We start from the raw sequence: 25,790 nt of genomic DNA, 5'->3' as shown, positions 1-25,790 counted from the left end.
AAGCCACTTATACCCATTTTGTCCCAAAACAGGTAAAACCAAGAAAAATTGCTTAGAAGGTGTAAACAGTTATGTTAGTGTTTATGGGATTAAAATGTGTTGTAATCCAATGCAACTAACTAATTATAAGAGTATAAGAGTTTGAGATAGATGGGATTAAAATGTGTTGTAATCCAATGCAATCTCAATGGTTTCATTAAATTTTTATATATAAAATTAACTAAAAGTTGTAAATTAGATTTATCATTCCAAAAATCTTTTGTTAAATAAAGAATTGGAGGAATTTATTTAATTTTAAAACAATGAATGCTAGAGAATAATTTAGAGAGCTGTAAAAACCATTGAGATTGAAATTTTATATTATTTTGTGTCATGAAAAAAATGAAAACAGTTCAAACAGACAAATATATATAGATTTAAAAAATAGGAATATTCAAATAGACACAACTCTACAATGAACAGTTGCAACTTTACAAAAAAAACTATTACAATGAACAATCGCAACTTGTTGTAAAACACACAATGTAATTTTTCACATATTTTTTTAAGAAAATTATTCAAAATGTATGATTGAAAAAACACAACTTTTGGTGGCATTTATTCGGATTGCTATTATATATAGGTATTTTCATTAAATTTTTACGTATAAAATTAACTAAAAGTTGTAAATTAGATTTATCATTCCAAAAATCTTTTGTTAAATCAAGAATTGGAGGAATTTATTTAATTTCAAAAGAATGAATGATAGAGAATAATTTAGAGAGCTGTAAAAACCGTTGAGATTGAAAAATTACATTATTTTGTGTCATGACAAAAAAATGAAAACAGTTCAAACAAAGAAATATATATAGATTTGAAAGGATACGAAAATTCGAATAGACACAACTCTACAATGAATAGTTGCAACTTTACAAAAAAACCGTTACAATGAACAATCGCAATTTTTTGTAAAATACACAATTTAAATTTTCTACATATGTTTTGAAAAATTATCCAAAAAGTACGATTGAAAAAACACAACATTTGGTGGCATTTATTTGGATTGCTATTATATATAGATTAAAAAAAAAAAGTCCATTATTAAAAAAAGAGTCTAAAGATTGCTACTATAATTTTAAAACAAACAATCAAATTTGAATGTTGATTATATATTTACTTGAAACTTGCTGATGTCAAATGAGTAAAAGTTTGGAATGTAACTAATTTTGGTTTACCTGGTAAAATTTGTAAAAAGACGAGTAATCATAAAATTATATACAAACGTAGTAATCAAAATTTTGAATTTCCAAAATTTCGACGATCACGTAGATCAATCTAACGGTTTTGAACCTTTTGAGACATGGCCAAAACGTTGCTACAAAGCTTCTTCATGAGCTCATCTAGAGACGCCGTCGGCGAATCAACACCCGGAACATCCACGAATATATCAGAGCAAGTCGACACATCGGAGATCGCCGCGCTCAAAACCGAATCCAATCTCCCGTAATCTCCACCGTCCATCGCCATCCTCGCGTCTTCAAGGCTCGATACAAACGACTCGTAATTCTCGACGCAGACACTCATCGCCTCTTTCACCGTCATCGGCGTTTTGCTATCTTCCATCACACGCTTTGCGTATTCGAGAGTCGCGTTTGCTTTTTTAAACAGAGACTCGGCTTCCATTCGCATCACATCCTTGGCCTCGAATCCTCCTCCTCCTCCTCCTTCGCCGTCTCGTTTCTGTAAATCAGGAAGAATCGCGGCGATGCATTCGTTGTTGTAGTCTGTGTTCTTGCAGAGATCTTTCGCCGTCGTGTCTATCTTCATGGACGAGAAATCGAAATTGTTTATGTGCTCGAATTTGGGAGCAAGATCTGCTATGTTTGTGACGGAGTCGAAGTCGATGTCGATGTCTTCTTGGGATGGTCCGGGTGCGGAGGTCGCCGTAATGGAAGTTGAAGATCCGGAGCTTACGTCATCTGAGGTGGGGGCTGGTGCGGAGGCTGGGACGGCTGAGATTGATGATACAGGCGGTTCGAGAAGCGAAGCCTCAGGTGAGGAAGCAGGGACTTGGGATGTATCATCCTTTACTGAACGACCGATGCCTTGGACGTTGGATACGCCGCCGGAGAATGCATAATAGAAAACAGTAACTCCGATGAGAATTATTGCTTTGTAAGGCTCCATTATTATTATTTTTTTAAATTAATTGGTGATAGTTGGGAATTTAAAAAGGTTTAACTATATATAAATTGACTGGTTTTAAAGGTGCCAAATTTTTGGAAAAGCTAAATTACATGAGAGGTTTTAAAAGGTACTCTCAAAACCCAAATTTAAACCCTGTTATAGATTCATAATAATAGAACCAAAAACCTTTAAAAGGAGATAAGTTATTACAAAATGCTGTTAAAAAAATTGTTGCAAAGAAAAATCATTTAACACTAATCTGCTACTAATTGGGTGATAGTACAAAAATAGTGCTTAACAAAGGCCCAAATGTATAAACGTTAACAAGTTATTACAAAATGAGATATTACAAAAAAAAAAGTAGTGATCACTAAAATATTAAAAAATAGTGCTTAACAAAGGCCCATTATAGGCCCAAATGTATAGACGTTAACAAGTCGGTAAACCCGGGAAATTATTTTACTCGTCTCTCCTTCTTCTCTAATTTACATAACCACCGGAAAAAACACACACACACACACACGAAACCCTAAATTCGTCGTAACGAAGCTTAGCAACAGTTGAGAGAGCTTTGCTCAACAAAGCTATAGCTGAGAGAAGAGTAATTCAAAGGTGAAATATGTCTAATCGGAAGTTTGGAATTGAAAAATTCGGCATAAATCGGCAAACTACCTACAGTTTCGAGCGATCTGAAGCACCGCAACGTTTCTACGTCCCTCCGTCGTCTCGCGGCGGAGACAACTCCGAGGATGCCGATCTAGATAACATTGATTACATAGAAAACGAAGAAGCTGAGGAAGACGTCGAGGAAGGCGGTTCTGCGGCGGCTAACGGTGGCGAGGATGATGAGATCGATCCGTTGGATGCTTTTATGGAGGGAATTCACCAGGAGATGAAAGCTGCTCCACCTCCTAAGCCAAAGGAGAAACTAGAGAGGTACAAGGACGACGAGGATGACGATCATATTGAGAGTTTCCTCAAGGCGAAGAAAGATTTAGGCCTTACACTAGCCGCAGACGCGCTTAACGCTGGTTATAACTCTGACGAGGAGGTGTATGCTGCAGCCAAGGCCGTTGATGCAGGGATGCTCGAGTATGATTCCGATGATAACCCCATTGTCGTGGATAAAAGGAAGATTGAGCCGATTCCAGCTCTGGATCATAGCTCCATTGATTACGAACCGATTAATAAGGACTTCTACGAGGAGGCGGAATCTATATCGGGTAAGTCTCTCTATTCGTTAAAGTTACTTGCTTTCTAAGGTCTTGGTGTTGGATCCTAATTTTGATTAAGTTTTCTTTATCCGCAGGAATGAGTGAGCAAGAAACTTCAGATTACCGTCAGCGGTTGGGGATTCGTGTGTCGGGTTTTGATGTTCATCGGCCAGTTAAGACCTTTGAGGATTGTGGATTTTCCTCACAGATCATGAGTGCTATCAAAAAGCAAGCTTATGAAAAGCCTACAACAATCCAATGTCAGGCTTTGCCCATTGTGCTATCTGGTCGAGATGTTATTGGCATAGCCAAAACTGGTTCAGGAAAGACCGCAGCATTTGTTCTTCCCATGATTGTTCATATTATGGATCAGCCCGAACTTCAGAAAGACGAAGGTCCTATTGGTGTCATATGTGCTCCAACTAGAGAACTGGCTCATCAGATATTCTTGGAAGCTAAGAAATTTTCAAAAGCATATGGTCTACGGGTCTCTGCGGTTTACGGTGGAATGTCTAAACATGAGCAGTTTAAGGAGCTCAAGGCAGGATGCGAGATTGTTGTTGCTACTCCGGGAAGGTTGATAGACATGCTGAAGATGAAGGCTTTGACAATGATGAGAGCCACTTATTTGGTTCTTGATGAGGCAGATCGGATGTTTGACCTCGGTTTTGAGCCACAAGTAAGGTCTATCGTTGGCCAGATTCGTCCTGATCGCCAGACTTTACTGTTTTCAGCCACTATGCCTTGGAAAGTTGAAAAATTAGCTAGGGAAATCCTCTCAGATCCTATTAGAGTCACAGTTGGTGAAGTGGGGATGGCCAATGAAGATATTACGCAAGTTGTCAATGTAATACCCTCTGATGCTGAAAAGCTTCCCTGGCTACTTGAGAAGCTCCCTGGAATGATTGATGAGGGTGACGTATTAGTGTTCGCTTCTAAAAAGGCCACTGTTGATGAGGTCGAAGCTCAGCTTACTCGAAATTCTTTTAAAGTTGCTGCTCTTCACGGTGATAAAGATCAGGCATCGCGAATGGAAACTTTACAGAAGTTCAAATCTGGAATCTACCATGTGCTGATTGCCACTGATGTTGCTGCCCGAGGTCTAGACATTAAGTCACTCAAGACCGTGGTTAATTATGACATTGCAAAAGATATGGACATGCATGTACATCGTATTGGTAGAACAGGCCGGGCTGGTGATAAGGATGGGGTTGCATATACACTTGTTACGCAGAGAGAAGCTAGATTTGCGGGTGAATTGGTAAACAGTTTGGTTGCTGCTGGTCAGAATGTACCTCCAGAACTCATGGATCTCGCCATGAAGGTAATAACAGTTTCCCTTTGTTGACAACGTTTTATAACTATTATTTCTTGTATCCTTTATGATTGTTCATTCTACTAGCTCCATTCCACTGCTCGAGTTTCGTTTTTGCATAGATTAAGATATGTTTTGAGTTACATTTTTATCTTTGTAAATCAATAGGATGGACGATTCAAATCCAAACGTGAAGGGAGAAAAGGAGGTAAGCGTTCTGTAGCTTTATTTGTACTGTAGCACTATTAGTATTATTAAGAGGAACTTTGCACTGGTAGATGAATCCAAAAAGGAAAAGTTTAATGTTTCTTTGCATAGATCTTCTTGTGAAGTGAGTGAAACTGTCCAAAACCTGTGCTTGATCTCTGAAATCTCTTCTGATGTAGGTGGGAAGAAAGGACGAGGCGGTAGAGGAGGAGGTGGAAACAGAGGGGTACGTGGTGTTGATTTTGGTCTTGGTATTGGATTTAGCTCGGAACCAAGTGGGGCATCATCTTTTAAAGCTGCGTCGAGTAGAAGCGGGGTGATCAATTCCGTGAGAACTGGAGTAATGGCCCAATTCAAGAATAGCTTTGTAGCCGCAACGCCATCCAACCCACAAAACCAAGGTTATCCAAACAAGAGACCATCCCTAATGGGGTTTGTCTCAGGTGGTACCATTGGTGGGGACATGGGTAGAACTCAGAGTCAACCTCCCCAAGTAGCACCTACTCATAACGCCTCATTACATAACTCCAGCCAGGAACATTCACAGAGGTTTGATTCCTTTTAGTTTCACTATTTTGCAAGTTGTAACATAGTAATAGTATTGACCTGTTTCTCTTACTGTTGCAGTTCGGAGAATCGGCCTAGAGAGAGGAAGAGAAGATCTGGTTGGGATAATTGAGTACGCCACGTTTTGCATGATAGTTTGATGAAGTGGTTTACGCAAATGTGTAACGAATGTTGTATAATTTGTTTTTAAAATATTGTTGTTTTATCCTTTTCGTAAGTTATCAAGTGTTCAGATTTAATTCTTTCTAGGAGAAAAAATGATGCAAAATAGATTTGGTAATAAAAAGGTTCAATTAAAAAAAAAAAAGAGAGAGAAAAAAAAGAATCACTTGAGTTTCATACAAGAGACAAGAGAGAGGTAAAGCTTTTATTACATGTCTTGAAGTAAAGTGACGGACATAATCTCAATTGGTGACTTTGGTTGATACTGTTCATCAGTCTCAACCTCCTCGATGTTCTGAACGACGTCTTGTCCCTTGGCAACTCGACCAAAGACAGTCAATTTCTCGTTCAGATCTGTGATCTGAGCAGGTACAATGAAGAAGTCGAATCCTCCTTGCTCGTTTTTAGCTTTAGGAGTTCCCACCATGAATTCTTCTTGTTTTAAACTTTGGATCAAAAAAAACACAGAGAGAAAGAGTCCATCCACCATTAGCCTGGAAAAAAGTTTTGACATATTATTTTTTCCTAACGGAGATTTATCGAAACAAACCTGGTGTCAAGGTTCTTCCTTTCGAGTGCCCAATCTTTGACAGCATCGAACTCGCCAGATGCACCCGCTTGAATCACAGAATGCTTTACAACTCGACTGAATAAGAAACCTTTGAAATAGCCATCTTGACTGCGCAGACCAATGACAGACGAACAAAGTTTATGAAAGAATAAAGTTAAAAAAAAAAAAAAGGCAAATATGAAGTGGACCTGAAAGAGTTTAAGCTTACCATAATTTCATGAATTGGTCAACAACAGTGGGAGCAGTAGCCTTGAACAGTTCAATGGTCACTGAACCTTTGCCAGTATCCAAGGTCTAGCGATCAAACAAAAGAAAAGAAAAGATCAAAAATTGTCGTAAGCAAATACGAAACTGAAGAAAACATAAGGATATAAAACTCACAATAAACCGGGGAAGATGGGAATTCTTAATACTCCCAGGGAAGGCTGCATCCTATAAACAGGACAATCATTAATACATCTCATCAGGTCATAACTATTGTCACGGTCATGGAAACAAACAAACCAAGCAGGGGAAGCTAAATCAGTAGTAATAAGCTATATATATAGAGAGAGAGAGAGAGAGGCATACCTCAAGAACTGATCTACCGTTGTGCGATGGGATCTCAGATCTGAAATTGGAAAAAGTAATTCCTCAGTAAAATTTGACATCAAGAAACTAACACCAAGGATATAATTCAGTATATGTTTCTAGAGTACAGAGAGAGAGAGAGAGAGAGAGAGAGAGAGGGCAGTAATGAAGTTGAGAACCTAAGAGTCCAACGTCTGTAAGCAGAGAAGAGAACAAAGACAAGCAGTAGCAGAGCCAAGGTGTAAATGACGATGTTGGTTATGCTTATCCGAGAAGGTCCTTTCTTCTTCTTGCTTTGCTGCAATAAGGCTTGAGGTTTGATCTTCGCCATTAATTAGCTACTTTCACAAAAAACTTCAGATCCCAAAAAAATAAAAACTCTGAAGAAGAAGAAGACGAATCAAAATAACCAATTAGAATTCTATAATCAGAGAAAGAAAAAAAAAAAAGCATCAGATTCGGCATATCAAGAGCGGTTAGCTTCTGCAGGATAACTCAAATCTACAAAGAATTCGAGATGGAGAATTAAATATTTACTTAATCAAAGTTACGATTTGACAAGATTCGAGAGAAAGAAACAACACAGATCAATCAATCAATACAGAGTTCGAAAGACCTGGAAACAAAATCCAAATCTGAAAACATAAAGCGAGCAAAACTCAGATTATATAACCTCTTCTTCTTCTTCCAATTCTTGCAAGTGTGAGTCTCTCTGTGTTGTTGTTTCCGCAAAGTCGAGAGTGATCTTTGATTTGTTTTGGGTCTAAATAATCTATTTTTGTGCCCTCTAAAGGGAAGAGAAGAAGAAGACAAGAGGATGACTGACGCACATAACTCTCTCGCCCACATAGAGGCACTCAAAGAGTTTCTATTATTACTGTACCAACAATTATTCACTACTTTACTAGTACGTAGTAACTCACTCGTTCTCAGATGACTAACAAAGGAACTTAAAAATTTTCCCGAATTTTTGGATTTCTGTAAATCACCAAAATTGAATTGAAATGGATTCTCATTCTACCAGTGTGGATCAGGTGAAAATCAGTTTTCTTTATTTGATGAGTTCAGAAACCAGTTTTTTTCTACTGTCTGCTGCAATGTAACACCACGAAATCTTCTAACCAAAAACATATATATATATATATCTCCTTCTTTCTCCGTTGACCGTTGCTCATCTCTTGGTCTCCCTAAACAACAGCTACTACTCTAGACAAGAGAGACACAGTAATGAACAAAAAGGGAAACACCATTGAACACTTTTTAATTTGAAAACCAAAAATCTATTGAAATAACTTACTAATGATAATTCTAAAAACATTTTAGTATATATATAGATAGATTCTTCACCCAATAATCTAAAAACTGAAATCGAAGATGAAGTAGCCGTAGCCCGCTAAGAACTCCAATCGAGTACAGGGTTACAATAAAGAAACACTAGGATGACGCTGAAATCCTAGGCATAGCTTCTAACTCCTTTTGCCACTCTTTGAGATCGCATCTTGCTATGAAGGACATCTCCACTGTCTTTCTAAACATTTTGAGTTAGCGAGGATGTATTTCATTAGTTGTTTCTCATCTTCTTTTCCTTCGTACGCTATCCACTGAACAATCTCTAGATGAGACGATAAACATTGGGGAACAGTACTCGGCTGGTTCCAGGAACATGGGGGACACCCCTGATACACCAATATTACAGTATTTACTTTTTTAATATACATTTATTAAAATTCATCAAAACTAGATGTGCATATATGTTAAGGGATGATGGCATGGCACTTACCGTGGTGTAGATCGTAAGAGTTTTCAGTTTAGGAGAGTTCTGAAGCAAAAAAAATAAGTGGTTCCAACCAATGTACTGTTAGTGCATTAATGACTAAATCTGTGAGCCTAGGGAACTTAACGGTGTTACAACACCCACACGCAACCTGCAATAAAACAAACCAAAAAAAAGATTAGTTGAGTTGACCAAGCAAGCAACAAGGAACAGAAGAGATCGGGCCCGAGGGATATACCATTGATTCGGATAAATACAAGTTGAGACGTCTGGCAGAAGAAAAACATCTTAGAAACTTTTCATTATCATGGTTAGCAACTGCGGTGCTGGCTACGGTATCAAGGCAAAGAAAATTATCGATCAAAGTACAATAGTCTCCCCACCGACCCCTATAGTCAATTATTTTTAAACCTTTTAATCCAGGGGAATCTATCACCAACGACACAGTGTGATGTTCTTCTCCCTCTTACGGGGGCATATCCATGGTCAATCTTTTGGGGGTCTCATAAACAAATTTTTTCAGCCAAGGCACTTTGACGATGAAGTTTGTCAAGTTGTCATCTTTATAACCTCTTTCAACCCGGAGTTCTTGGAGAACAGGGGAACCTGATAAAAGCCTAGCAAGAGATTCTTCGTCTTTGTAGAACAAGTTGACAAGTTTCAGATATGAGAGATGGTAGGCTAGCCCGGAAAGAAACGTCGACTAGAATCTCGTTTGATAGAGTTAAAGAAACGAGAGAGTCGCATGTGTAAAGGCTCTCAGGGAAGCTTGTGGGCTTCCTTCTCCTGTCCAGAGGAGCTTGAACACTAACTCTTTCACACCGTGGTTAACTGCCTTGTCAACCCACTTTCTGACATCAACTACAGGAGGACATCGTGGACCCAGTTCGACAAATAGGTTTACTAGTTTCGGTGCCTTATGGTGTTGCAGTGTCTTGTCAACAAACCACACAAAGCTCTCGCTCCCTTGGTCGTCGTTTAGACAAGATCCCAGTGGCCACTGCATCTTTTGGCGGGAGGAGTAAGATCCGCAACAGCAAATCGTCGGGCAAATCACATATTCTCTCAATCCTCAACAAACCCATAGTTGTGCTGCCCAATTGAAACAAAATCCTATTCCCTCGCTCGAAACAAACAAAAACCCTAATCTGTTCCTGGGAAAAAAACTAAGAGGTAACTAGAAACTTACCGCAAGCTTGAAATTAGAGACGACTAGATGATGACGAATGATCACATTACTCTAGTAACTCAATTCTATAATATTCTCATTATAGAAAGTGACTAACAAAGGAAATTTTAAATTTTCCTGGCAATTTTTGGATTTATGTAAATAATACCATTGAATTGAAATGGATTCTACCAATGGGTTAAATGGATCAGGTGAAAATAGGTTTTTTATATACCAAACCAGAATCAATGTTTTGTTTATTTTTCTTTCCAATTCATAAGTTTCTAAAGAAACATTTAGTTCAGAAACCAGTTTTTTTTTTACTGTCTGTATTCTAAAACCACAAGATCTTTGGTTTCTAACTAAACCATGTATATATATATATATATATCGCCTTCTTTCTCCCTCCCTCATCATCTCTTAGTCTCCCTAAACAACACTGCATCATCACACAAAGCTTTAAGAGCTCAGTCAGGAACCAAATCAACCTCTACTGCATCACTAAACAGATTCATCTGTTCATTACCTGAGACCTTTTATGGACATGTAGTTTCCACAGCCAGTGTTGTTACTGAATATACTAAACTGTTCTCCACATCCTGCAAACACACAGCACCGAAAATATTGGACTTGACTCTTCTTATAAGAGACTATCTCAGAAAATGGAACTCGCAGTGTGTCAAATACGACACATTACAGAAATTATCTCTTCTTACCGCTGTGGATAAGGATGCTTGTTGGAGTTTAGTATTCTGTTGCAATACATCATCAGACTGAACTTGCTCCATTGCTTCTTGGCTCTCATTTTTTAACGGGGGAGATCCAAGTTTTGTCTCTTGTTGCCTTGTTTGCTCTTCATACCATCTCTCAAACATGGAGTATTCGTCCGGTTTCTCCCACTGTGTCTCCATCCATTAATTCAGTAAAAGTAGGTTTGGCTTCCGAGGAGTACATATTGAAAGAGGGAAACACATACCGTGCTTTCGCAACTGACGCAATGGAAGTAGTATTTATTCCCATCTGGACATGTGTGTTCACTCCAGTCACACTCAGAGCTCACTGTATTTTGATCTTCAGGTAATGCATTTGATTGACTAGAAATCTTCTGACCATCACTTCTAGTCTATAAAAAATTAGTTACCCATATAAGATCAAGCAGATGTGTATATATACAAGATTTATGAAACCTAAACTCCTAGTTCGGAATTCAAGATCTACTATTAGCAAATCCTACAAAAGGAGTACCTCCACGCTGGGTGTCTCAGATTTCTGATGCTTATCAAAATTTTGAGGTGGAATATCTCGATGCAGTGGTTTTTGAACCTCGGATACTGCTTGAGTATTTTGGTGCGGAAAGTGATTTGGCTGTGAAGCAAAATCATGATGCTGAACGACTCTAGGGGCTGCAGGTTCCTTGTTTTCCCATTGGGAATATGGTTGTGGGTGCCAATTTGGGTCGTAGTGTTGCGTTACAGGTGGAGTATTAAAGGTAGACCTGAAGACACAAAACAATCCAGGTATAAGTGATGGGGTAAGATCAAAGTGTAAGAACCAAGAGAATGAGTTTGGAATTGAAAAGTAAATCATGCAAATCCTCAAACAAATAATGTAGAAAAGGAATAGTAAGCAGTAAAACCTTGGCTTTTTAGGATCTGCAAATCTAACAGTCAGAGGCTGATCAGAACCCTGAAGGAAGACAAAAATACAGTAAAGCATGGAACAGTGGACGCCAAAGAAACATTAAGCCATTGAGATAAAACAAAAAACTATCTAAACTACCCGCATGGTAAAGACTCCATTTAAAGCTTTGATTGCCGCTAGTGCCATATCCCTACAAGAAAACTGAACAAATGCATACCCTACAGAGAGCAAAGAAGTTAGTTATATAATCCGGTTCATGCTGTCCAAAATATCACTCTTAGGCATTGGTTAGAAAGAACAATCTAAGGCTGTCACATAATGTTTCCTACAAACTCTGAGAAGTTTAAACTAGGATCTCTGAAACAAGCGTGATTTAGAGTACAGAACCAAAATATGCAGGGGCAACAGACTATCTCTGAAACAAGCGTGATTTCGAGTCAGGAACCAAAATATGCAGGGGCAACAGACATACCACGACAAATCTTCATGTCGTCAAGTGCCATATAAATATCTTCAATGACTCCGTACCTAGAGAAGACCTGCGAAGAGGACACTTTAGGAATTTATTCACAACAAAGTAAGAAATTCAACTATAAATGGAGGTTAAAAAACACAATTTGCACATGGTTCTGTCAATTGTCAGTGACAAAGGAATTCAGATTAACTGAAAGTTAAAGCCGAAAAGGAGTCCTGCATACCTCGTGGACTTCCATTTTTGTAGTTTGTTTGTTGAGGCATCTAACATAAAGTTTAGGATTATCTGGAAGTTGTACCGTGGCAAAACCTGAAGTCCAGATGAAAAGAGAATACACAAATGAGAAAAAATAAGAGAGCATCTTTTATACTCAGAAACTCGTGAAACTTGATCTTATAAGCTAAGAAAAGGAGGCGAAGGAGAAGCAGTCGAAGGTATGATAACCAAATACTAATTAATGTAAGAAATATTCTGTTTCAAAGGTTCCCATAATACACTACCATGTTGCCTTCAGAGTTGTACGTTCTATCTAAATTTATGTTCCTAGAAGTATGGACACATACTCTTACCAATCCGTTCCCGTTCGGCGTCAGCATATCGGACCTTGACTGGAAGCATTTCCTGAAAAACGAAATAAATTTTTGAAAAGAATCCCATATCATCAGCGAGGAAAAAACATTGCAGAAGTTAAGAACTCACTCCAGGAAAGGTAAACTGCTCAGATAAAGCTGCAATAGCCGCATTACCCTCTTCTGACTTTTTGTACTTAACAAAACAGTAAGCTGCAAAGATACATACAAAAAAAAAAAGTTATTAAGCAAACTGCTAAACCTCATAAGCAAGAATGTCAATGAAAGGCAGTGAAAAAATTATGCTTTTCAAGTAGTTGGGAAAACAAAAAAAATGAAATCACCTGCTCTATCACCGGTCATCTTATCTTTGGGTAGAATGATCTCAGTGACATTACCATATTTTTCAAACACCTGACGGATCTGATGTAAACACACAGATTTTCACAAGTCAATTTACTTGCACACAGAATCTCAAAGGAGACACTTCATAAAACCATAAAAGAGTAAGCCAAGACACTCACATCATATTCAGTTGCTGTCTTTGAGACCGGCGCAACATATAACTTGGCAATACTACCATCAGCAGTATCTTCATATATAAAACAAGTATTCAAACAATCAAAAACTCGAACAAACCAAGAAAGTACAGAAAGCGAGTTTAACGATGAATCACCAAAGTTTACACCTTTTGTTCGATATGAAGCAGAAAAAAAAAAAAAAAAAAATTGGAGATAACCTGTAGCTGATTNAAGAGTAAACCAAGACACTCACATCATATTCAGTTGCTGTCTTTGAGACCGGCGCAACATATAGCTTGGCAATACTACCATCAGCAGTATCTTCATGTATACAAACAAGAATTTAAAAAAAATCAGAAGCTCGAACAAACCAAGAAAGTACCAAAAGCGAGTTCAAAGACTTTAACGATGAATCACCAAAGTTTACACCTTTTGTCGATATGAAGCAGAAAAAAAAAACAAATTAAATTGGAGATAACCTGTAGCTGATTGAGACCGTCTCTTCCTTAAGCTGCCACCGCAAGGACTAGATGGAAACGGCGGAGGAGCGTTATTATTCTGATCAACGATCATGTTCTGTTGTTGTTGGCCGGAATAATTATCAAAATGCGGCTGACGGAAAGGCTGATCTCTGTTGTCTTTTTGAGGATATTGGTGAAATCCAACGGCGGTGACATGGTGGTGCTGCGGCGGCGGCGGCTGATGAATCTGATGATGATGAGGGTTGTTGTAGTTGTTATGGTAGTACGGAACTGGTGGTGCAGGACCAGGATAGGCGTTTGCGACACGTCTCTCCATCTTAAACCCTAATTGAGTCGTTTAACCAAACTCAGTCGCAGTAGTCGAGATTATGTTGATCGGTAAATTTCTCCGGCGCCGGTAGAGATAAGAGAAAGAGAGTTCTATTAGTTCCGTACCGCCGAACCTATAATATAATGTGTGGGGAAAGTGGTCAAAATCAACTTCAATTATTTGTTATAAAAGATTTAGGGAACGAAATCTCTTGTTCTTATTATTGATAATGTGATAGAAGTTACATATATATAATGTTTCCCTAAGACAAAGTCTAAACCGACATAGGAATAAGTAATAGCTGATGGGCCTTGGCCGATCGGCCTTGGCCGAACAGGCCTAAAGTCTTAAACACTTATGGACCGAGTATGGGCTTGGTTACGGAGTCCACAATCCAGTGTTTTACAACACTCCTTCTTGGATGACATAACCATGCAAGTGCGAGGAAGGGATCGATACAATGTGCTTGGGGATGCTGTTTCATTAAAACCTTACCAGGAAAACCCATTGGGACAAAACCTTGGTGAAGGAAAAAGAGTACAACACACATTGCTCCCCTTGTTCCAAGCATCACTCTAAATCCTTAAGCCTCCGCATTCCAATATGGCGCGTGAGCTTCTTGAATGTTGTTGTCGGTAATGCCTTGGTGAAGAGATCGGCTGAGTTGTCGCATGACTGAACTTGCACCACTTGAACTTCTCCGGCCTTTTGTAGTTCATGTGTGAAGAAGAACTTTGGCAGTATGTGCTTCGTCCGATCTCCCTTGATGTAACCTTCCTTAAGTTGTATGATGCAAGTCGTACTTGTCCTCTTCTATCATTGTTGGTTCCTTGTCATCGATCTAAACCATACACACTTAAACTTTCTTTGTTATAACCTGCATCATCAAAACCAACTAAAACCTTCTTTGTTATAGTTAGTATAATATAAACCCAAATTTAAAGTTCCTTGTAGGTAACGTAATAAATACTTAATTTCACTCTAGTGCCTTTGGGTTAGTCAAGAACTAATTCTTGCTAGGAGGTTCACGGCAAAACTTATCTCTGGTCTAGTGTGGCTAGCCAAGAACATTAACTCTCCTATAGCACTGAGGTATGGCATTTCAGGACCGAGATCCTCATTGTCCTTCTTTGGACCAATGGATCTTTATCCAAAACAATGCTCCTTACAACCATTGGGCTAGTTAATGGGTGAGCTTAGTCCTTATTAAAACTCTTGAGTACTTTTCTGTATATGTCATTTGATGCACAATGATTCTATCATTTATGTACTCAAGTTGTAACCCCAAACAGAATTTTTTTCTTTTACCTAGGTCTTTCATTTCAAATTCTTTCTTTAAATATTCTACTTGTTTGGGCGATTTAACCAGAGGTTCCAAGGATGTTTAAATCATCCATATACACTGCTATGATTACAAACCCTTTGTTTGCAAACTTCTTTATAAATACATGGACTGATGGGATCATTTTATAGCCCTCTTTGGCTAGGTACTTGCTTAATCTATTGTACCATATACACCCACTTTGTTTCAGTCCATAAAGGTATTTGTCTAGCCTTATGCAGTATTTTCTCGAAAACCACTCTTATAATTGAGCTCTATACCCTCTGGTAATCTCATATAAATTTCATTTTCCAGTGGACCATATAAGTATACGGTTTTAACATCCATTAACCGTAAATCCAGTTTTCTCTTATAGCCAGCCTTATTAAAGTCGTTGCATCCATCACAGGGAGTAAGTCTCTTCATAATCTATTCCTGGTCTTTGAGAGAATCCTTGTGCTACAAGCCGTGCTTTATCTCACGATTTCATTATTCTCATTTCTCTTCCTTACAAAGACCAACTTATGTCCAACTGGTTTTATATCAAGTGTTGTCCTTAAGGTCGGACCAAACACATTTATCTTCTTTAAAGAGTTTAACTCCACGTCAATGGCTTCTTTCCATTTTAGCCAATCTTTACTTTGAGTGCACTCTAATATAAACGTGAGTTTCTGATCCTCATTTACTTCAAGTGCTACCTTGCATGCAATTATTTCATTAATGTCGACATCTTTGCAGTTCCATTTTATTCTAGACATGATATAGTTTATCGAGCTCTTATTATTATTAATACCTTAAGAACCTTGAGGTTTAGCGTCCCAAACCTCATTGTTGGTACCTTAGGATTTGCCGCGGCCATGTCTATACTCTTTCCTTAACCTCGGTTTTATTTGCACCTTTCTTAGATTTCCGAAGGTTCTTTTCTATGGAACATATTGGTCTATTTAGACTCTGTAACAACTTGATTATTGTGTTCCTTTTGAACATCAATACGTACTGGTGCATTACAAGCTGGTATGTACGATTTTCTTACTCTCTTTGGGTCAGCAAAGGAATCTGGCAATTAAATAGCTAGCTTTTACAAATGTATAATCTTTTGGATCTCTGCATCACAGGCTAGAGTCCGAGGATCTTGCCAATTTTTAAGGATGTTTGATTCCATAATATTTCATTGACCAGCTTGTTTATCTCTCCACCCAACATAGAAAACTCAGATTCAACAAAGTGACAATCCGTGTATCTGGCCACATATAAATCACCCATAGTTGGCTCAAGATACTTAATAATGGTGGGAGAATCATATTCATCATATATTCCCATCCTCTTTTAATATCCCATCTTTATTCTCTTGTGATGATGCATTCGATACATAAACGGCACACCCGAATGTCTTTAGATGGTATGTGTCTGGCTCCTAACCCGTTAGTAATTGGGATGGTGAATATTTATGCTCACTAGATGGCCTGATGCGTATAAGCTCTTACTACATGTAATATTGTGTGTCCCCAAGCCGACACAAGAAGTTTCGACCTCATGAGTAATGGTCGAGCAATCACTTGAATACGTTTAATGAAGGATTCATTTAATCCATTCTTTGTATGTTCATGTGCCACAGGGTGGTCCACACTTCCCCCCATGGACATACCATTATTATTAAACGCTTGAGATATAAATTCACCAGCATTATCTAGACTTATAGTCTTAAGTGGATAATCTCTTTAGTTACATTTACTGGTGATGGCCTTATAATGAGTTTCCTTTGTGTACATGCTACACACGTGAGATTCTTAGGAATAACTCTTCTCTCTTTTAGGAGTGTGCCCATTTTGATTTCATAATTAGCTTACGCATCATGTTAGAACCCGGATGGCCAATCCGGTCATGCCATAAAGTGAATTATCTTATTCATTGCCAAATTAGTCTTTATCATAATAATCTTAGCTTGGTATAAACCAGTGGCTAGTGCAGGTATAGTCTCTAGGACTTTCTTAAGTCCTTATACTATTTCAATAATATATAAAAACTCTTTGTTTCCTTCACCCTTTATTTCAACATAATGACCATTCAAAAGAATGTCTTTAAAGCTCAATAAGTTTCTCTTAGAGCTGGGTGTATACAAGGCATCACTTAGTTCAGGATGTGTGCCATAAAATATAAGCCTGGCCGTAGCCATCAATTAGGCTTGCTATACGCGCTAATTTACTAATGNGGTGGTCCACACTTCCCCCCATGGACATACCATTATTATTAAACGCTTGAGATATAAATTCACCAGCATTATCTAGACTTATAGTCTTAAGTGGATAATCTCTTTAGTTACATTTACTGGTGATGGCCTTATAATGAGTTTCCTTTGTGTACATGCTACACACGTGAGATTCTTAGGAATAACTCTTCTCTCTTTTAGGAGTGTGCCCATTTTGATTTCATAATTAGCTTACGCATCATGTTAGAACCCGGATGGCCAATCCGGTCATGCCATAAAGTGAATTATCTTATTCATTGCCAAATTAGTCTTTATCATAATAATCTTAGCTTGGTATAAACCAGTGGCTAGTGCAGGTATAGTCTCTAGGACTTTCTTAAGTCCTTATACTATTTCAATAATATATAAAAACTCTTTGTTTCCTTCACCCTTTATTTCAACATAATGACCATTCAAAAGAATGTCTTTAAAGCTCAATAAGTTTCTCTTAGAGCTGGGTGTATACAAGGCATCACTTAGTTCAGGATGTGTGCCATAAAATATAAGCCTGGCCGTAGCCATCAATTAGGCTTGCTATACGCGCTAATTTACTAATGTTGGCATTTTCATAATGAGATTATAATATCTCTTTTCCTTCATTAAATTGTGTGGTTTAATCCACTGTGTCTTTAGCCATTTCTCAATATGGACATTATTTTGTGTTTCGTTTTTAATAACACAATCGATTATATATATATATATATATGAAGGAAATAAATCATTGAATTTAAACCAAAATAATAATCCAATAAAATTCAAAGTCATAAAACATAGAAATTAAATCAATACACCACATGAGTTTAATTATTTTTCTTTAGGCAATTATAAATCTCATAATCCAATTTAGTCATCATTCTCATGGTTGAAATTTCCTTCACCATCGAGATGAACCAGGTTAGTTTCTGGATTTATTTTCTTTATTTTCAAACTCTCTTAATAGAGATCAACAAGGTGCTTAGGAGTTCTGCATGTCTTTATCTAATAGTTTTCTATACCATAATTATTATTACAAGTGGACTTGGTCTTATGTTGCGGGTTTAGATAACCCGCGGCCTCTACCCCGACCACGGCTGAAGCCTAATCGGTTTCTACGGTCTTGACCATCGTAATTATGCCTTTGGTAAGCCCCACAACCAGGACCACCACGTCCACTACTTCCTTGGCCACGACCACACTTGTCTCTATGGACATAGTTAGACTCATTAGTCTCTTTGGCTTTTTAGGCTCTTTAGGATTTTTCTTTGTCATGTCAACCTTGTGAGCTTCATTGCACTTTTCATTTATAATTGCTCATTGTTTTGCTCAGCAAGCAGCAAACAAGATATGAGGTCTGCATGGGTCTTAAACCCCTTAGTGTGAAAAGCAGAGAATGTCTTCTCTAGCAGATCTTTCTTAGTAACCTCAGTACCACACAACCTTAGGATTGAGACAATCTTAAAAAGCTCTGAGTTATACTCATCCAAGGATTTGAAGTCCTGGATCCTTAGGTTTTTCCAATCGAGTTGAGCCTTTGGTAGGAGCACCATCTGTTGGTGTCCGTATTTGTTTTTTCAACTCTGTCCAAAGGTCAATAGGATTTTTTATGGTGAGGTACTGATTCTTGAGACTCTCAGCAAGGTGTGCATATGCATAATCACCTTATATATATTTTCTTAGTGCAATCATTATCATCCTTAATATACTCACATAGGTCCTTTGATTTTACAAAACATGCACCCGATTATATCATGCGGTTTTTAAGACCGAACCATGTAATTCATTTGGATCATGCCATGCGGTGTTTAAGACCGAACCATGGAATCATTTTAGTCTTAGGTCATGCGGTATTTGAGACCGAAACATGCCTTGCCTTTACTCATAATTTCGAACTTAGGTCATGCGGTATTTGAGACCGAAACATGCCATCATATTTAAACTTTAGGCCATGCGGTTTTGAGACCGAAACATGCCTTTATTATACTCAATTTCGTGGCTTATTATGCATGAAGAACAAACCTAGATAGGAACTAGCATGCATGCAACAATTTCCCTTTTCTAGATAAGATTTCCTTTTCTTAAGTTTTCCTTTTCAGTTTAGGATTAAGACAAGTTTTAGGAAATATTTTATTTAAATTTTAGGATAATTATTAAATTAAATTTGGAAGTTATCCTTAAAGTTCTAGCAACCTAGAACAGTTCTATAATTTTCGAGTTTATAGTTTTAGGATCCAAAATTTTTCTTAAATTTACAGGAACAGTTTTATGTTTGTAATTGATCCTATATTGTTTTATTAAAATCCGATTTCAACAGTCCTAAAACCAGTCTATCAGATTTCGAATTTAAAGTTCATACAATTTTAACAATTTATGCAATTTATGGTTCTCTAATACCCTATGCATAATCCGATTTCATTATGATGCATGAACAACCAAGTTTTAAATATCCTAGAACAATTAGATCAAGATTTATCTTATGAGTTTTGAATCTAACAGTTTTAGTTCTAGGGTTCTTATGCAACAAGCAATCAATCAACACAATCGGATTTTAGTTATATCATAAACAGTTTAATTGCAACCAATCTAAACAACCTATAACAACCGATTTTTAAAGTTTTAAAGTTATAGGGTTTTAGGATTTCAAAGCATAATAACTTGTTGGTTGATTGTTTAATTGTAGTTTTAGGGTTCCATTATTCTTATGATAAGATTCGATTCATATGTTCTTAATGAGGTTTGATTGTTTACCTTCCACCGTTTGGGGTTGACTGGAATTGATTTGGGAGCTAAAGACCTCAGATTTACCTTTGATTTCTGATCACGAACCTCGAACTGGACAGGGACTATGAACCACGAACATAACCTCAACAGCTTCCCACGAACAGATCTCAAACTGCTCCTTGTACCGCGCACGTCCAGGAACCGCGAACCTCGATCAGGTTTTGGACAAAACTTAATCACGAGCACATGCTGCTCAAAGTGATCTTCGAACAAGGACTAGTCACAAACGAGAGTTGATTGTGTGCTAGTATGAGCGGTAGGGTTTGGGAAGAACAAAGAAGAAGAGGCGGCAGTTTTAGGGTTCTTAGGGTTAGGGTTTTCTCAGCTTGCCTTAGAGGCTATCTTGCTGATAACGTGTTATAAACTAGAGGATTTAGGGAACGAAATCTCTTGTTCTTATTATTGATAATGTGATAGAAGTTACATATATATAGTGTTTCCCTAAGACAAAGTCTAAACCGACATAGGAATAAGTAATGGCCGATGGGCCTTGGCCGAACAGGCCTAAAGTCTTAAACACTTATGGACCGATTATGGGCTTGGTTATGGAGTCCACAATCCAGTGTTTTACAACAGCCAAAGGCTTTTTTTTTTCCTAAACTTCATCATACTGCAAATAACAACCTGAACTGCAATTAACAGACGATTTGTGGCATTCACATGGCACTAAGAATGACCAAAAGAAAATTGTTTAGTCATTTTTAGGTGTGTTGTGGCAAGAAACAAAGCGTTTGATAAAAAATGGAGTACTGGAGTCCGTTTTTGGGTGTGTTGTGAGACTTTATTTTTGGTCATTTCTTACTATAAAATACCCAAAAATAATCAAAACGACATAGTTTTGGTAAATCTCAGTGCTACATTGAAGTCATAGACCGTCTGACTCAACATCATTAAACTCTGATTTATCATTATTCAAACAGAGGTTGAAATTGATAATATTTTATAGAGTTAAAATAGCAAATTGAATTTTAATACAGTTCAGGTTGTTATTTCCAGGGTGTTAAAGTTTAGGTATAAAAAAAACGTTTGATAAATAGTTGGGGTTGGTTTTAGCTGTTTTTCCTCTAATGTGTGGTTCAGTTAAATAAAAAAAGAATTGTGAGTATTGAAATGATGACTTTTTTAAGCTACTTGCGATTTTGTTTTTTTTTTGGTAGGTGAGAGGGGACAACGTCCCCTCCAAATTTATTACAAAAGCTATAAAAAATTACACACGAGTTCTTCTAGGGAACGCAGTTCCTCTAGCATCCTCATCCAAAATAGAAACAACAGAAACAGGACAAGAATCAAACAAAACAACCCCGAGGGGCTGAGAGAAGGCATAGTTAGCCAATTCATCCGCCAGACGATTAGCCTCCCTATAACCATGAGAAATTCGGACAATCCAGTCCTTAGAGATAAAGCTATAGCACATGCGTACTAGGGTAGACAAGGGATGGGTCTCACTTATCCCTGTCTTTAGATATCCGACCACCAACTCCGAGTCTACTACAAGATCCAGCTGCGGTATCTTGTGATCCCAGGCTAAACACAGTCCCTAGTATACTCCCCAAAGCTCTGCCAGTGGCGCCGAGCACACACCGATATTTAATGCAAACCCGCGTAACCATTTCCCTTCCACGTCTCTCAACACCCCACCAGCTGCCGCCACTCCCGGGTTCCCTCTCGAAGCCCCATCAGTATTCAAACGGACCCATCCTACATCCGGAGCCTGCCATGAGATCAGTCTTATTTCTAGACCCACCGCGCGAGATACACCTTTGGTAACCAAGTGTGCATTGTGAACTGCCTGAGAGATCTCCTTTACGAACCGCACTCGATCCCTACACATGCCAACTTCCCCGAAGATGTTGCTACATCTCCATTTCCAGCCCCACCATACGATCATACCAAACAACGTAGACCATGGCACTCCAAACAGCTCCTGATTGTTAGACAACCCATTCTAATAAACTTTGATTAAAGAACAGGGATTGGTGATGAGGTGGTATAATCCGCATCCAGACCCCTGAGATCGCAGGACAATCTCGAAGGACATGTATGATCGTTTCCTCTCCTGCTTTGCACACTATGCAGACCCCAGAATCGCTTAAGTGTCGTCTGTGCCTTTCCACATTCGTCATAATAACTTGCGTAACCACCATCCAAAGAAACACCCTTACTCTTTCCGGCACCACACTACGCCAAACCATACCGTATAAGGTGCCCATATTTTGTCTCGGAACTGTGTTTCCAGTCAAAGCTTCATAGGCCGATTTCACTGAGAATCGCCCATCCAAGCTGGCTTTCCACGAGATCCTATCTTTAGACCCCGTATCAGTATCAACAGTAACAGACCTGAGGTTCAAGCACACGAAATCTGGGAGATACGGTTCAATACGCGGGAAGTCCCAACCAACACCATTATGCCATAAGTCCCGAACCCGAAGCTGTTGGAGTTCAACTGGAAGATCTCCTATCCGCCTATCATACAAGGAGAAATCCCCCATCCATTTATCCTTCCAGAATTTGATCATAGTTCCATCCCCAATGACCCAACCAAGACCCGGGATCACCACTTCTCTTAAGCCTACCCCAACACTTCTCCAGGTTGATGACCAACTGTTTTTTGCTATAAACCAAGACGCATCACCGATCTTGTATTTACTTCTCACAACCCAGGCCCAGAGACTCGATACGTCAAAGAGAACCCTCCATCCAATTTTCGCAACCAGCGCCTTATTCATGGGTTCCGCAGCCCGAATACCTAGCCCTCCTTCCCTTTTTGGTAAACATAACCGTTTCCCGGATACTAGATGCTGTTTTCCCTTTTCTGCCGTGTTATTCCAAATAAAATTTCTTGAGATTTTGTCCAGGGCGCTCAAAGTAGACTTGGGAAGCAAGATGGTACTCATTGTATGGACCGGGAGGGACGAGAGAACAGCTTTAGTTAGAGTAATTCGGCCAGCCAAGCTCATGATGCGGCCTTTCCAGCCAGCTAACCTAGAATTTGCTCTTTCCAAGACTTCACCAAATGTATTCTTATTAATTCTCTTGTGAAGAATTGGCATCCCCAAATACTTCCCCAGGTCACATGTCAACTGTATTCCACTCTCTGAACTGATCTACTGTCGATGCTCCCGACTCACATTCTTAAAGAAAAAGATCTTTGATTTCTCGAGACTAACCTTTTGACCCGAAGCCGCACAAAATCTTTTAAGTACACCTTGTATCACTCTGATTTGGCTCACTGAGGCTTCCGCGAACAAGATTAAGTCATCCGCAAATAATACATGTGATAGGAGCGGTCCACCTCTGGAAATACACACCGGTTTCCATTCTTTAATCCCCACTGATCTGTCGATTAAATGACACAACCTCTCCATACATAGAACAAACAAATATGGAGACAAGGGATCCCCCTGTCGGATCCCTCTGTCTGGTTTGAAAGCTTCCGTTTGTTCCCCATTCCAAAGTAGATTCATCGAAAAACCTGTAACGCACTGCATGATCCAACCAACCCACTTCTCTGGAAGACATGCTGCTCTCAGTGTATCCTCCAAAAAATCCCATCTGATTCTATCATAAGCTTTTTCAAGGTCTAGCTTAAGTAGCATCCATCCCTTCCTTCCTTTCTTACGCCTCATTGAGTGCACCGCTTCTTGTACAATCACTATATTATCTGTACTTAGTCTTCCCGGGATAAAGCTTGATTGAGCTGGCCCAATCAAGAGAGATATGACTCGTTTTAACCGCATCACCATCGCCTTTGTGATGCATTTAAACAGCACATTACATAGACTTATAGGCCTGAACTGTGTTACCCTTTCTGGCTTGGCAACCTTCCCAACAAGTACCAATAGTGCATCATTCAGGTCCGCCGGTAGTTCCCCTGATTCGAAAAACCTGAGCACAAATTGGGAAACTGAACTTCCCACAACATCCCAACACTCCTGATAAAAAACAGGTTGAAAGCCATCAGGTCCAGGTGCCTTGAACTTTCCCATGCTCCGGATTGACTCCTCTATCTCCAAAGCCGTGAATGGTTTGTTTAGTATGCCGAAGTCCAACTCAGATAGCTCCGCATACCCTCCTTGTGGTAGCTTTCCCACAAGCAGATCAACATCCTCCATCGAGTACAGTCTTTTATAATACGCAATGGCTAGCTCCTCCAAGGCCTTAGCATCGGATATCCAAACTCCATCATCCCCTTTGAGCATTTCAATCCGGTTTCGTCGACGGCANCATCGCCTTTGTGATGCATTTAAACAGCACATTACATAGACTTATAGGCATGAACTGTGTTACCCTTTCTAGCTTGGCAACCTTCCCAACAAGTACCAATAGTGCATCATTCAACATCGGGAAAACCTGAGCACAAATTGGGAAACTGAACTTCCCACAACATCCCAACACTCCTGATAAAAAACAGGTTGAAAGCCATCAGGTCCAGGTGCCTTGAACTTTCCCATGCTCCGGATTGACTCCTCTATCTCCAAAGTCGTGAATGGTTTGTTTAGTATGCCGAAGTCCAACTCAGATAGCTCCGCATACCCTCCTTGTGGTAGCTTTCCCACAAGCAGATCAACATCCTCCATCGAGTACAGTCTTTTATAATACGCAATGGCTAGCTCCTCCAAGGCCTTAGCATCGGATATCCAAACTCCATCATCCCCTTTGAGCATTTCAATCCGGTTTCGTCGACGGCATACAACAGTGGAGGTATGGAAATACTTTGTGTTTCGGTCTCCAAGGGCGATAAATTTCTCTCTTGATTTTTGGAACCAAATCATCTCCTCCTGTTCCAAAACCACTTCAAACTCTTTAATCAACCCTGCTTCTTTCGTTAGCAAAACATCTGTTTGTAGAATGTCCAACTGAGCCTGAACATCCGTAATTTCTGCCATTAACTTCTCCTTTTTCCTCTGCACATCCCCAAACACTTCTCTATTCCACTTCCTTAGCTTCTCCCTCATAGTCTGCAAGGCTCGTGGTGTGGAAACCGTATTATCCCATGAAGACACTAGCAAATCCTTGAAGCTTTCATGTTGCAGCCATGCCGCTTCAAAACGAAATGGACGTCTCCTAGGATCCCCTTGCACCTCCGGTGAGAGTTGGACATATAAGGGCGCGTGATCAGAAGAAAAGAAAGGAAGGTGAGTGACCGTCGCTTCCTGCCATCGTAGCCTTGCCTCCGCACAACATAACACTCGGTCCAGTCTTTTAGCAACAAAAGTTCTCTGCTCTCTGCCTCTTTTCCATGTGAATTGTCCTCCCCGAAACCCCATGTCTATCAAAGAGAGATCATGTATCCATTGACCAAAGAATACAAAATCCTGTGAAAGACCACCACTGCCACCCGACCTTTCATCCAGGCGAACAATGGTGTTAAAATCCCCGCCAATCAACACCGGTCCGCTAATTTCACTCACCTCCTCCTTTAGCTCTGCCCAGAGACCACTTCTCCTACTAACAGTGGGTGCAGCGTAGACAGCAATTAAGTGTATGGTTTCCCCATCCTTCTTTATTTTAGCATGAATAAACTGAGAAGCAGACTTCACAATTTCAACCTCCCCTGCGTCAGATCTCCAAAGTAGCCAAATACCCCCGCTTTGACCACTTGCATCAACACGATATGAATTGTCCAAGCCGAGACTCCGACAGATTTTCCGCTTGAGCGCCACTCGCATGCGTTTCAAATAAGGCCAATACCTCAGACCTAAATTTCTTTAACATGTACCGAATGGCTCGTCGAAAATTTGGTTTATTTGCCCCC

The 25,790-nt window shown here is 39.2% G+C and overlaps 4 protein-coding genes across 9 annotated transcripts; 1 reads left to right on the top strand and 3 right to left on the bottom strand.

Moving 5' to 3' along the window:
* On the bottom strand, positions 1,119–2,166 carry LOC104793725. The gene has a single exon (XM_010520133.1). It carries the CDS (start codon positions 2,164–2,166, stop codon positions 1,315–1,317), a length of 852 nt encoding a protein of 283 aa, XP_010518435.1. The 3' UTR covers positions 1,119–1,314.
* Positions 2,645–5,701, top strand: LOC109124754 (DEAD-box ATP-dependent RNA helicase 24). 2 transcript variants are annotated; one of them, XM_010520130.2, is made up of 5 exons: positions 2,645–3,389; positions 3,476–4,704; positions 4,864–4,903; positions 5,082–5,451; positions 5,530–5,701. In XM_010520130.2, the coding sequence occupies exons 1-5, from the start codon at positions 2,786–2,788 to the stop codon at positions 5,579–5,581; spliced, it is 2,295 nt and encodes a 764-aa protein (XP_010518432.1). In that variant the 5' UTR covers positions 2,645–2,785; the 3' UTR covers positions 5,582–5,701. The 2 variants fall into 2 exon arrangements, with proteins under 2 accessions (XP_010518432.1, XP_010518433.1); XM_010520131.2 differs by lacking the exons at positions 4,864–4,903; positions 5,530–5,701 and having other exon boundaries at positions 5,082–5,316.
* On the bottom strand, positions 5,728–7,593 carry LOC104793723 (peptidyl-prolyl cis-trans isomerase CYP21-3, mitochondrial). Its single transcript, XM_010520129.2, has 7 exons — positions 7,446–7,593; positions 6,952–7,152; positions 6,773–6,812; positions 6,584–6,634; positions 6,411–6,496; positions 6,182–6,310; positions 5,728–6,077 (listed from the first exon to the last, which is right to left on the bottom strand). Exons 2-7 carry the CDS (start codon positions 7,101–7,103, stop codon positions 5,840–5,842), a joined length of 696 nt encoding a protein of 231 aa, XP_010518431.1. The 5' UTR covers positions 7,104–7,152; positions 7,446–7,593; the 3' UTR covers positions 5,728–5,839.
* LOC104793721 (flowering time control protein FCA-like) lies at positions 9,923–13,902 on the bottom strand. 5 transcript variants are annotated; one of them, XM_010520125.2, is made up of 14 exons: positions 13,400–13,902; positions 13,174–13,241; positions 12,744–12,822; positions 12,530–12,612; positions 12,394–12,451; positions 12,054–12,139; positions 11,828–11,894; positions 11,494–11,573; positions 11,351–11,400; positions 10,960–11,209; positions 10,691–10,837; positions 10,431–10,613; positions 10,241–10,313; positions 9,923–10,153 (listed from the first exon to the last, which is right to left on the bottom strand). In XM_010520125.2, exons 1-13 carry the CDS (start codon positions 13,716–13,718, stop codon positions 10,251–10,253), a joined length of 1,533 nt encoding a protein of 510 aa, XP_010518427.1. In that variant the 5' UTR covers positions 13,719–13,902; the 3' UTR covers positions 9,923–10,153; positions 10,241–10,250. The 5 variants fall into 5 exon arrangements, with proteins under 5 accessions (XP_010518427.1, XP_010518428.1, XP_010518430.1 ...); XM_010520126.1 differs by lacking the exon at positions 13,174–13,241 and adding an exon at positions 12,924–12,991 and having other exon boundaries at positions 9,923–10,171; XM_010520128.2 differs by having other exon boundaries at positions 12,400–12,451; positions 13,400–13,901.

Source organism: Camelina sativa, chromosome 6 (assembly GCF_000633955.1).
Source record: "Camelina sativa cultivar DH55 chromosome 6, Cs, whole genome shotgun sequence".
In the NCBI taxonomy this organism is placed as follows: Eukaryota; Viridiplantae; Streptophyta; class Magnoliopsida; order Brassicales; family Brassicaceae; genus Camelina; species Camelina sativa.
This window is presented reverse-complemented; position numbering and strand designations above follow the sequence as displayed.